The 12,221-nt window shown below is 43.4% G+C and overlaps 2 protein-coding genes across 10 annotated transcripts in view; one reads left to right on the plus strand and one right to left on the minus strand.

The window, feature by feature from the left end:
* The window catches only part of RCCD1 (RCC1 domain containing 1), a 48,488-nt gene extending 40,785 nt beyond the window's left edge, over nt 1-7,703 (plus strand). For 5 of the 7 annotated variants that reach the window (XM_060158434.1, XM_060158425.1, XM_060158473.1 and 2 more), the window contains one exon: nt 6,453-7,703. In XM_060158434.1, coding sequence (XP_060014417.1) covers nt 6,453-6,631 — 179 coding nt within the window. In that variant the 3' untranslated portion in view covers nt 6,632-7,703. The other 2 variants (XM_060158511.1, XM_060158520.1) reach the window with 2 other exon arrangements.
* PRC1 (protein regulator of cytokinesis 1) overlaps nt 1-11,816 on the minus strand; it is a 29,109-nt gene extending 17,293 nt beyond the window's left edge. For 2 of the 3 annotated variants that reach the window (XM_060158392.1, XM_060158382.1), the window contains exon 1: nt 11,687-11,816. In XM_060158392.1, the coding sequence (XP_060014375.1) occupies nt 11,687-11,697 (11 nt within the window). In that variant the 5' untranslated portion in view covers nt 11,698-11,816. Of the gene's footprint in view, nt 1-388; nt 519-11,686 lie in introns of all 3 variants that reach the window. The other variant, XM_060158400.1, reaches the window with a different exon arrangement.
* Between the last annotated feature and the right edge of the window lie 405 nt (nt 11,817-12,221).

A 12,221-nucleotide genomic window follows, 5' to 3' on the forward strand; every position in this document is an offset into this window, starting at 1 on the left:
AAATTCAATCTTCTGAATAATACTCAGAATCTGGACTTTGATCAATGATTCTACCTATGGCAGTACAATACAGAATTTTAAATGCTTTTATTAAAGAAAAAACAAACAAAAATGTCAGGTCCTATAAAATAGCTGGCAATTTAGTTACTCATTTTTTTCCCTTCCTGTTTTTCTAAGCTATAATTGACATATATAGCACTGTATAAGTTTAAGGTGTACAGCATAATGATTTGATTTACATACATCATGAAGTAATTATCACAATAAGTTTAGTAAACATCCATCATCTCATATAGGTACAAAATTAAAGAAATAGAAAAAAAATTTTTTTGCCTGTGATGAGAACTCACAGGGTTTACTCTCTTAACAACTTTCATAAATAACATACAGTGGTGCTGGGACTTCCCTGGTGGTCCAGTGGATAAGGCTCGGCGCTCCCAGTGCAGGGGGCCCAGGTCAGGGAACTAGATCCCAAGTGCATGCCGCAGCTAGGAGTCCACATGCTGCAACTAAAGATCCTGCATGCCTCAAGAAGACCCGGCGCAGCCATCCATAAATAAATAAAATAAATAAGTATTTTTAAAAATACAGTGGTGCTAATTATATTTATCATGTTCTATATTACATCCCTAGTACTTATTTATCTTAAAACTGATTCCTTATAACCTTTTGACTGCCCTCATCCAATTCCCCACCCCCAGCCTCTACCTAAGACTCTAATCTCTTTTTCTATGAGTTTGTTTTTGAAATATAACTGACCTATAACACTATGTTAGTTCCTGTTACAGAACACAGTGATTTGATATTTCTATACATTTCAAACTGATCACAATAAGTCTAGCTATGATATGGCACCATACAAAGATATTACATAGTTATTGACTATATTCCCCACACTGTACATTTCATACCTGTGATGCATTTATTTTGTAACTGGAAGTTTGTATTTCTTAATCTGCCTCACCTATTTCTTTCCTCCCCCTACCCCCCGACCCCTCTTGGCAAATTCCTGTTTGTTCTCTGTATCTATAACTGTGTTTACATTTTATTATGTTTGTTCATTTGTTTATCTTTTTAAATTCCACATATAAGTGAAATTACATGGTATTTGTCTATCTCTGTCTGACTTATTTCACTTAGCATAATGTCCTGTAAGTCCATCCATGTTGTCACAAATGGCAAGAATTCATTCTTTTTTATGGCTGAGTAATATTCCAGTGTGTGTGCATGCACACACACATACATACATACACACACAAACATACACACATATTCTTTATCCATTCATCTACTGATGGGCACTTAGGTTGCTTCCATATCTTGGATGCTGCAATGAACATAGAGGTGCACATATCTTTTCGAATTAAGTGTTTTGTTTTCTTTGGATAAATACTCAGGAGTGGAATTGATAGATCATATGGTAGTTCTATTTCTAATTTTTTTGTTTTTGTTTTTGCGGTATGCAGGCCTCTCACTGTTGTGGTCTCTCCCATTGCGGAGCATAGGCTCCGGACGCGCAGGCTCAGTGGCCACAGCTCATGGGCCCAGCCGCTCCGCGGCATGTGGGATCTTCCCGGACTGGGGCACGAACCCATGTCCCCTGCATCAGCAGGCGGACTCTCAGCCACCGCGCCACCAGGGAAGCCCCTATTTCTAATTTTTTGAGGAATCTCCATACTGTTTTCCATAGTGGCTACTCCAATTTATATCCCCACCAACAGTGCACAAGCGTTCCCTTTTCTCCACATCCTCACCAATATGCGTTATCTGTTGTCTTTAATAATAGTCATTCTGACAGTTGTGAGGTGATTATCTCATCGTCGTTTTGATTTGCATTTCCATTTTGATTAGTGATGTTAAGCATCTTTTCATGTGCCTGTTGACTATCTGTATGTCTTCCTTGGAAAAATGTCTATTCAGATCCTCTGCCCATTTTTTAATCAGGTTGCTTGTTCTTCTCAATGTTGAGTTGTGTAAGTTCTCTGTATATTTTGGAATATTAACCCCTTCTCAGGTATTTTCAAATATCTTCTCCCATTCAGTAGGTGGCCTTGTTGTTATTCTTAAATTACAACTATTAATTTATAGAATGACTAAAAGTTAAAAAATAATCAGGTGTTGGTGAGTATACAGAAAAACCAGAACTTTCGTATACTACTGCTTGGAGTGTGAACTGGTACAACCACTTTGAAAACTGTTGGCAGTATCTGCTAAAGCTGAACCTAGCAGTTCCATGTCTACATATGTAGAAATGCACACATATGTACCAAAGGTGTGTACCAGAATGATCAAAGCAGCACTACTCATAATATCATAAAGGTAGAAACAACCTAGATGTCCATCAACAGAATAGAGAAACAGTACATTCCTACCATGGAATAATACAGCAATGAATAAAAAAAACATGGGTGAATCTCAGAAACATCATGTTGACCTATGCTAAATGAAAGAGGTCAAATGCAAAAAGACTACATACTATATGATTCTACCTTATGAAATTTTAGAAAAGGCAAAACTATAATGAAAGAAAGCAAATGAACTGCCTGGAATCGGGGCAGGGGATCAACTGCAAAGGGGCATACGGCAGCTATTTTTAGGGTGACAGAATGGTTCTAGATCTTAATGGTGATGGTGATTACATGACTATACACAGTGACCAAAATTCAAACTGTACACGTAAAATGAGTCAATTTTACTGTATGTAAATTATACCTCAAATCTTAAAGGAAAAAAAAAAGGGAGGTAAAAGAAACAACTAAGATGGAAAAACAGAACAAAAAGTTGAGGAAGAAGAGGAAAAACAGCCAGATAAGCAAGCATCTATCACTACGTGATTCCAATTATACAAAGTCAAAAACAGGCAGAACTAAGCTTTGCTTTGAGAAGTCAGGATAGTGGTTGTCATTGTCCTGGGAAGTGGTGACTTTTGGAGGGCACAGGAGGGGTGGTTACACAGCGTGTGCTGACTTTATGAAAATCCATCAAGTTTGCACTTGATCTGTGTGCATTTCTGAATATATGTTATACTTCAATTACAAAAAGTTTATTTAAAAATTATTCACTGTTTATCTGAAGCACAAATTTAACTGTGTACCTTGTATTTTATCTTTCAAAAAAAACTTTAGTTTTCTTTTTTTTTTTGGCCTCACCGCACAACTTGTGAGATCTTAGCTCCCCGACCAGGGATGGAACCTGCGCCCTCAGCAATGAAAGCGCCGTCTTAACCACTGCCCGCCAGGGAATTCTCAAAAAACCTTTACTTAAAAAAGTTTGCTTAGTCTGCTTCACACAGCATTTAAATAACAGAGATTTTCTCTCCTTTCTTGGTACACCTGGATAACAGAGACCACTCTGGCACCAGAGAGACTAAACTCTGGATGTGCTTTTCTATCAGTCAGCCAGGAGGCCTCCAACAAGTCACTGAAGCTCTTTGTGTGCAAATGATGAGGATAGAGGTTCTCACTGGCCCCCTCTCTGTCGCAGCATATTCAGGGGTTCTGAATCACCAAGCTATATCTCCAAGAACATCAGTTTCTCCATAGGCTTTTTTTTTTCTTTTCTGCTCACTTCTTCCTTCCTTCCTTCCTTCCTTCTTTCCTTCCTTCCTTCTCTCTCTCCCTCCCTCCCTCTCTCTCTCTATTTATGTTATTTTTGGCTGCATTGGGTCTTCATTGCTGCGCTGGCTTTCTCTAGTTGCGGTGAGCGGGAGCTACTCTTCGTTGTGATGGGCAGGCTTCTCATTGCAGTGGCTTCTCTTGTTGTGGAGCACAGGCTCTAGGGCGCACGGATTTCAGTAGTTGTGGCACGTGGACTCAGTAGTTGTGGCACGTGGACTCAGTAGTTGTGGTGCATGGGCTTAGTTGCTCCACAGCATGTGGGATCCTCCTGGACTAGGGCTCGAACCCATGTCCGCTGCATTGGCAGGCGGATTCCCAACCTTGCACCACCAGGGAAGTCCTCCTTAGGTTTTAATATATTCACATCCAAGACATTTCTCTAGCCAAGAAATCCCAATTCAAAGGTTGCCTGTCCTAGTTCAATAAAAGCTTCTGCACAAATATCAGCTGCCTATACCAGATGGCCAATTATCAATACCCACATAATGAAGAGTGTTTAAAAGAATTTACAGGGACTTCCCTGGTGGTCCAGTGGGTAAGACTTGGCACTCCCAGTGCAGGGGGCCCGGGTTTGATCCCTGGTCAGGGAACTAGATCCCACGTGCATGCCGCAAATAAGACCCCAGTGCAGCCAAAAATAATTATTAAAAAAAAAAAAAAAGAATTTACTGTACTCCATTTTAGAAATGTTAACAGGTATCAAGGTATTTAATATAACCTCAATGAACTCAAGTTTAACTAAAGTGCTTCCTCAGACAAATAATCCCTTTGCACTTCACTTTTAAGACAAAAGAACCCACAAGTCAAAATCCTAATTTTAGCATTTTATGTAAAATAACCTATACAAGAGGGACTTCCCTGGTGGCGCAGTGGTTAAGACTCTGTGCTCCCAATGCAGGGGGCCCAGGTTGAATCCCTGGTCAGGGAACTAGATCCCACATGCATGCCACAACTAAGAGTTCACATGCCACAACTAAGGAGCCCACCTGCTGCAACTAAGGAGCCAGTGAGCCACAACTAAGAAGCCAGCGAGCCGCGACTAAGGAGCCTGTGTGCCACAACTAAGACCCAGTGCAACCAAATAAATAAAAAGTTTTTTAAAAATTAAAAAATAAAATAAAATAAAATAACCTACAAGAGGACTTCCCTGGCAGTCCAGTGGTTAAGACTCCGTGCTCCCAATGCAGGGGGCCCAGGTTGAATCCCTGGTCAGGGAACTAGATCCCACATGCATGCCACAACTAAGAGTTCTCATGCTACAACTAAGAAGCCCACCTGCTGCAACTAAGGAGCCAGCAAGCTGCAACTAAGGAGCCCGTATGCCACAACTGAGACAGTGTAAACAACCCAAATGGCCATCAACTAATGAACAGGTAAATATATACCTATACAATGGAATAATATTTGACAATAAACCCTGAAAACATGCCAAGTGAAAGAAGCCAGTCACAAAAGAGAACATATCATGATTCCATTTATGTGAAATATCCAGAATAGGCAAATCTATAGAGAAAGAAGTGGATTAGCAGTTGCCTAGGGCTGGGATTCAGGGGAGGGAGGTGGGTGGGAAAAGGGGACTGAACGCTTTTAAACGGATGATAAAAATGTTAACTGACTGCAGTGATAGTTGCACAACTCTGAATATACTAAAAATATTAAATTGTGACATGTTAAATAGATGAATTGTATAGTATGAGGATTATATCTCAATAAAGCTGTTATTTTAAAAAATCTGGCACATAATAGGAAGTTGTGAAATTTGTGACTTACTTGAAAAACAGATATGATTGCTAATTCATTTAGTCAAATTACTTCTACAAAATAAAATGACATGAAATTGGGATAAAATTCATAGATCTCAAATTCAATTAAAACCAAAACAAACACCTATACAGCAGATGTACTGCTAAACTCCAGCAGATGGGCCTAAACACAATTTGTAACAATGAAAAGGTTAACCCTCCCTTGGAGCTGATTACTTTAACAAGTGTTTGGAATTACCAAATATTCTAGAAGCAGTTCTCATGACAATATAATTTTCTCTTTTTTTTGAATTTTATTTATTTTTTATACAGCAGTTATTAGTTATCTATCTTATTAGTTATCTGTTTGATACATATTAGTGTATACATGTCAATCCCAATCTCCCAATTCATCCCACCACCCTACCCCACCCCCGCCGCTTCCCCCCTTGGTGTCCATACGTTTGTTCTCTACATCTGTGTCTCTATTTCTGCCCTGCAAACCGGTTCATCTGTACCATTTTTCTAGGTTCCATATATATGCATTAATATATGATATTTGTTTTTCTCTTTCTGACTTACTTCACTCTGTATGACAGTCTCTAGATACATCCACGTCTCTACAAATGACCCAATTTCGTTCCTTTTTATGGCTGAGTAATATTCCATTGTATATATGTACCACATCTTCTTTATCCATTCGTCTGTCGATGGGCATTTAGGTTGCTTCCATGACCTGGCTATTTTAAATAGTACTGCAATGAACATTGGGGTGCATGTTTCTTTCTGAATTATGGTTTTCTCTGGGTATATGCCCAGTAGTGGGATTGCTGGGTCATATGGTAATTCTATTTTTAGTTTTTTAAGGAACCTCGATACTATTCTCCATAGTGGCTGCATCAATTTACATTCCCACCAACAGTGCAAGAGGGTTCCCTTTTCTCCACACCCTCTCCAGCATTTGCTGTTTGTAGATTTTCTGATGATGCCCATTCTAACTGGTGTGAGATGATACCTCATTGTAGTTTTGATTTGTATTTCTGTAATAATTAGTGATGTTGAGCAGCTTTTTTTTTTTTTTTTTTTTTTGCAGTACGCAGGCCTCTCACCATTGTGGAGCACAGGCTCCGTACGCGCAGGCTCAGCGGCCATGGCTCACGGGTCCAGCCGCTCCGCGGCACGTGGGATCTTCCCGGACTGGGGCACGAACCTGTGTCCCCTGCATCGGCAGGCGGACTCTCAACCACTGCGCCACCAGGGAAGCCCTGTTGAGCAGCTTTTCATGTGCCTCTTGGCCATCTGTATGTCTTCTTTGGAGAAATGTCTATTTAGGTCTTCTGCCCATTTTTTGATTGGGTTGTTTTTTTAATATTGAGCTGCATGAGCTGTTTATATATTTTGGAAGACAGTAAAATTTTCAAAGAATTAAAAAACTCTTCACAACATTCCAATTATACGAGTTTAATTCTTATATCATTCTGACACCTCTTTCTTACATCCCTGCCATTACCCTTACTTTCAAAAGACTTCCCTGGTGGTCCAGTGAGTAAGACTCCACGCTCCCAGTGCAGAGGGGCTGGGTTCGATCCCTGGTCAGGGATCTAGATCCCACACGCATGCTGCAACTAAGAGTTCGCGTGTCGCAACTAAAGATCCCGTGTGCCGCAATTAAGATCTGGTGCGGCCTAAATAAATATTAAGGGGAAGGAAAAAAAAAAAAAGACAGCCAGAATCTCACCCCTCCCCACTTCTGCCTTTACCTCCCTGGTCCAGGTCACCATTATCATCTCTTCATCTGTACCACTACCCTGGTCTTTTAACTGGTCTCCCTGCTTCTGCCTTGGCCTCCTTATGCTTATTGTGTGCACAGAAGCCACAAGCCTCCATGCCCTCAAAATCCTCCAGTGATTCCTTATCTTAGAGGAAAAGCTTCTGCCTTTATAAAGGCCTCCAGAGCCCTTTGATCTACTCCAGTCACACTGGACTCCTTGCTCTTTCGGGAACCCACCGGGCACTATCCTACCTCAGGCACTGGCATTTGCTATTCCCTCAACCTAGACTGTCTTCCCCTAGGTGTCCCATGGCTTGCCCCTTGCCGCCTTTAGATCTTTTCTCAAAGATCACCTTCTCAGGGAGGCCTTTCCTGACCAATCTCTTTAACACTGCAACTCCCCTTTCCCACACCTTCAGTACTTATCCCCTTTCTCTGCTTGATTTCTCTCCATAGCACTTATTACCATTTAATGTAAAATTTGCTTATTACCTTTTTATTTTGTTATTAAAATGTAACCTCTAAAGGGCAAGGATGTCAGTTGTGTTCACTGCTGAATCCCCAACACTTAGAATGGTGTCTTATATATAATAAACATTCAAGAAGAATTTTTGAATAAAGATGTTTCAAAAAAGCTGTATGATCTTACAACACCTGAGTGCAGTCACTGTGAATAATAATTATCATGGTATACTACTCAATCTACAGATCTAATGTGATCCCTATCAAATTATCCAGGACATTTTTCACAGAAATAGAACAAATAATCCTAAAATTTATGTGGAACCATAAAAGACCCAGAATTGCCAAAGCAATCCTGAGGAAAAAGAACAAAGCAGGAGGCATAACCCTCCCAGACTTCAGACAATACTACAAAGCTACAGTAATCAAAACAGCATGGTACTGGCAAAAAAACAGACATTTGGATAAATGGAACAGAATACAGTGCCCAGAGATAAACCCATACACCTATGGACAATTAATCTTTGACAAAGGAGGCAAGAATACACAATGGGGAAAAGACAGTCTCTTCAGCAAGCAGTGTTAGGAAAGCTGGACAGCTGCATGTAAATCAATGAAGTTAGAACACACCATCACACCACACACAAAAATAAACTCAAAATGGCTTAAAGACTTAAATATAAGTCATGACACCATAAAACTCCTAGATGAGAACATAAGCAAAACATTCTCCTACATAAATCGTACCACTGTTTTCTTAGGTCAGTCTCCCAAGGCAATAGAAATAAAAACAAAAATAAACAAATGGGACCTAATCAAACCTACAGGCTGTTGCACAGCAAAGGAAACCATAAAAAAATGAAAAGACAACCTACAGAATGGGAGAAAACATTTGCAAACGATGCGACAGGTAAGGGCTTCATCTCCAAAATATACCAACAGTTCATACAATTCAACAAAAAAAAAAACCAAACAACCCAATCGAAAACTGGGCAGAAGACCTTAATAGACATTTCTCCAAAGAAGACATACAGATGGCCAGCAGGCACGTGAAAAGATGCTCAACATCACTAATTATTAGAGAAATGCAAATCAAAACTACAGTGAGGTACCACCTCACATTGGTCAGAATGGCCATCATAAAAAGTCTACAAATAACAAATGCTGGAGAGGGTGTGGAGAAAAGGGAAACCTCCTACACTATTGGTGGGAATGTAAGTTGGTGCAGCCACTATGGAAAACAGTGTGGAGGTTCCTCAAAAAACTAAAAACAGAGTTGCCATATGATCCAGCAATTCCACTCCTGGGGCATACACCCTGACTAACTATAATTTGAAAAAATACACGCACCCCTATGTTCACAGCAGCACTACTTACAATAGCCAAGACATGGAAACAACCTAAATGTCCATTGACAGATGAATGGAAAAAGAAGATGTGGGGCTTCCCTGGTGGTGCAGTGGTTAAGAATCCGCCTGCCAATGCAGGAGACACGGGTTCGATCCCTGGTCTGGGAAGATCCCACATGCCACAGAGCAACTAAGCCGGTACGCCACAACTACTGAGCCTGCGCTCTAAAGCCCGTGAGCCGCAACTACTGAAGCCTGTGGGCCTGCAGCCGTGCTCCACAACGAGAAGACACCACCATGAGAAGCCCACGCACCACAATAAAAGAGTAGCCCCCGCTCGCCACAACTAGAGAAAGCCCACGCGAAGCAACGAGGACCCAACACAGCCAAAAATAAATGAATAAATAAAATTTTAAAATAATAATAAATAAATAAAATAGTGTTTAAAAAAAAGAATAGGGGCTTCCCTGGTGGTGCAGTGGTTGAGAGTCTGCCTGCCGATGCAGGGGATACGGGTTCGTGCCCCGGTCTGGGAAGATCCCACATGCCGCGGAGCAGCTGGGCCCGTGAGCCATGGCCGCTGAGCCTGCACATCCGGAGCCTGTGCTCCCTGACGGGAGAGGCCACGGCAGTAGGAGGCCCGCGTACCACACAAAAAAAGAATATATATGTGTATAACTGAATCACTTTGCTGTACAGCATACATTAAATACAACATTGTAAATTTCAATAAGACTTTAAAAATAAAAGCATAAAAAATGTTACAAAAATAATCATCATGGTACAATTATGTAGTGCCTTTCTAAACGGTTTCAGGTAATCCCCTAAAAGGTGCAAACTTGAGACTTTTTTCTTAATACATCACTGAAAAACTGAGGGTGCTTACAAGAATACCACCCAAGCATACAGAGGTTGAAAAGGGGGCCAATTTTTCCAGTCTCTTGAACTTAAGTCACTAGACTGGAAGATATCCCAAATGACCCTCTAAATGATTTCCTACCTTCTGGCAGCATTCTACTGATACACTGTCCTATTTTTTCCTAAATAGCCCTCCAGAGAAGCTTTGTTAAGCTCCTCTGTACAACCTGCTTCAGAAATCGATAGCCAATAGTCAATTCAGTGACCATTCTGGTAATCATGTTCCTCAGGCATACTTCTCACAGTCCTCTCTATTTATTTATTTATTTTTATTTTTATTTTTTTGCGATACGCGGGCCTCTCACTGCTGCGGCCTCTCCCGCTGCGGAGCACAGGCTCCGGACGCGCAGGCCCAGCGGCCATGGCCCACGGGCCCAGCCGCTCCGCGGCACGCGGGATCCTCCCGAACCGGGGCACGAACCCGCGTCCCCTGCATCGGCAGGCGGACTCCCAACCACTGCGCCACCAGGGAAGCCCCACAGCCCTCTCTAAATATGAATACCTGAAATCCAGATTACCTGAAAGTCTGGTTTTGTTAGTAGAGTAATTCCAGTTGCTCTTTTAAAGCCTAATTATATCTGTCAGCCTGGAACCAAAGTTAATTGATAACTTTTCCTCCCTCTTCATTTACTTTCTTGAAAGCAGTAGATGCCTGAACAATCCAAAAACTGTTAATGGACTTGGAGTAAGAGTTTCCTGTAAAATGTCATTTAAAATTTTACTAGTCCTCAAAATGCGTCATTAGCTGAAACGCACAGCAGCTTAAATGTGCTGTCTTTTATATAAGATATTTGTAATCCACAACCTTACACCTGAAATCTGTTTTTCCAATGGTACCAGTGATTTGTACTACATTCCCATTCTCACGAGGGCAAGCATTTGAAAAAGAACGGTCGGAATTAGTAATCATGGAAAGAGGAAACTTACAAAGCCATACATCAATCAGTTTGACTAATAACTATAAATTATTTAATAATGAATCATCACAATGCTTCACCCACTACTTATAGAAAATAAGGTTAACATCTGCATCGCTTTTAACACAAAAGTCCTATGCACCAGCATTATTTTTATTTTAGAGATGAGCAAACTGACATTCAACATTTTTGCCCAAAGTCATAGGCTGGTAGGTGGCAGTGTGGTGCGTCTGGTCCCAATTTCAATTCGGACACTCCTTTCCCAGCACTGCCTGAGAAGTTGTTAAAACGACGGGAAAAAAATTCCTTTATCGGAGTTTTTCAACTTGCAAGAAAACCAAGCTATCTTTCCAATTCAAGTAAAGTGTTAACACTGCAACCCAGATACATCGAAAAGCAACGATAAACTAAAAACTGCACGTCTTTATTTAAAGAAAAACTAGAAACACTGACCATAAAAGACTCAGGACTTAGAACAAGCCGTCGGTGCCAAGCAGCAGCACCTGAGACGCTTTGCTGGCGGAGAGGGTGGGGCTCGCGGACGCCAGCTCTGACCGCCCCGCACCGAGTGCGCCGCGGGCCCGCCTGGCCTCCCGCCGCTTCTCCCGGGCACCTGCGCTCGGCCCGCACCCGGGCGTCGGGGCCTGCGGGAGCCCGCGGCCCCGGGGAAGGCGCGCGTCAGGTCTGGCCTCCACCCCGCCAAGGGCCCCGCGGCCCGTGCACCGGCTCGCCACTTCCCAACCGTGGCTGGCTTCTTCCAGCCTCACTCGGGCGCCGGTTAACGAGACACCCCGGCCCACGGCCTAAGGCGGCCTTTCGGACTCCGCCCAGCCCCGCCACCGCCCCGCACCCGGGACCGGCACCGGCACCGATCCCTCCCACGCCCCCTCGACTCCCCCACAACCCGCACCTTCTCCTCATGGTGGACGCTCCAAGCGAGCGGGCGTCGAGGCCCCGACCCTCTCCACGCGGGCCCGAGCGCAGCAACCACCCGCAAGCACCGGCGGTCTCACTCCCGGTAGCCGTTCCGCGAGCCGTTAGGCCTGCGCAGAATTTCAAACCGAACCCTGAGGCGGAGCAGCGCCGCGATTGGTGCTGCGTCCCGTGGCTCCTCGCGAAGCCCCGCCTCGCCCCGCCCCCCGGCGCGCCGTGGCTAGGGGCGGGGACTCGCGCACTGGGCGTGGGAAGCGCTCGCGCGCCGGCGGGAGACCGGATCGCTGTGTGCGCGTGCGCGCGGCTCTCTTGCCTTGCTTTGCTGTAGCCGGGAGGGGACGTCCAAACCTTGCAAGACGGCAACCTGCTCGGAGTTCCGCCCCGCCCCGGCGCGGTTTTGATTCGAAGTGCACGTCGCCGCCCAGAGACCGCCCGGTGTCCGGATCTCCCCGGCGTGGCGCGTAAACGGCCTTGCCGCCCTCAGCCGGAGAGGTGACATGAGAGGGATTAAC

This window comes from Lagenorhynchus albirostris, chromosome 1 (genome assembly GCF_949774975.1).
Source record: "Lagenorhynchus albirostris chromosome 1, mLagAlb1.1, whole genome shotgun sequence".
Lineage (NCBI taxonomy): Eukaryota > Metazoa > Chordata > Mammalia > Artiodactyla > Delphinidae > Lagenorhynchus > Lagenorhynchus albirostris.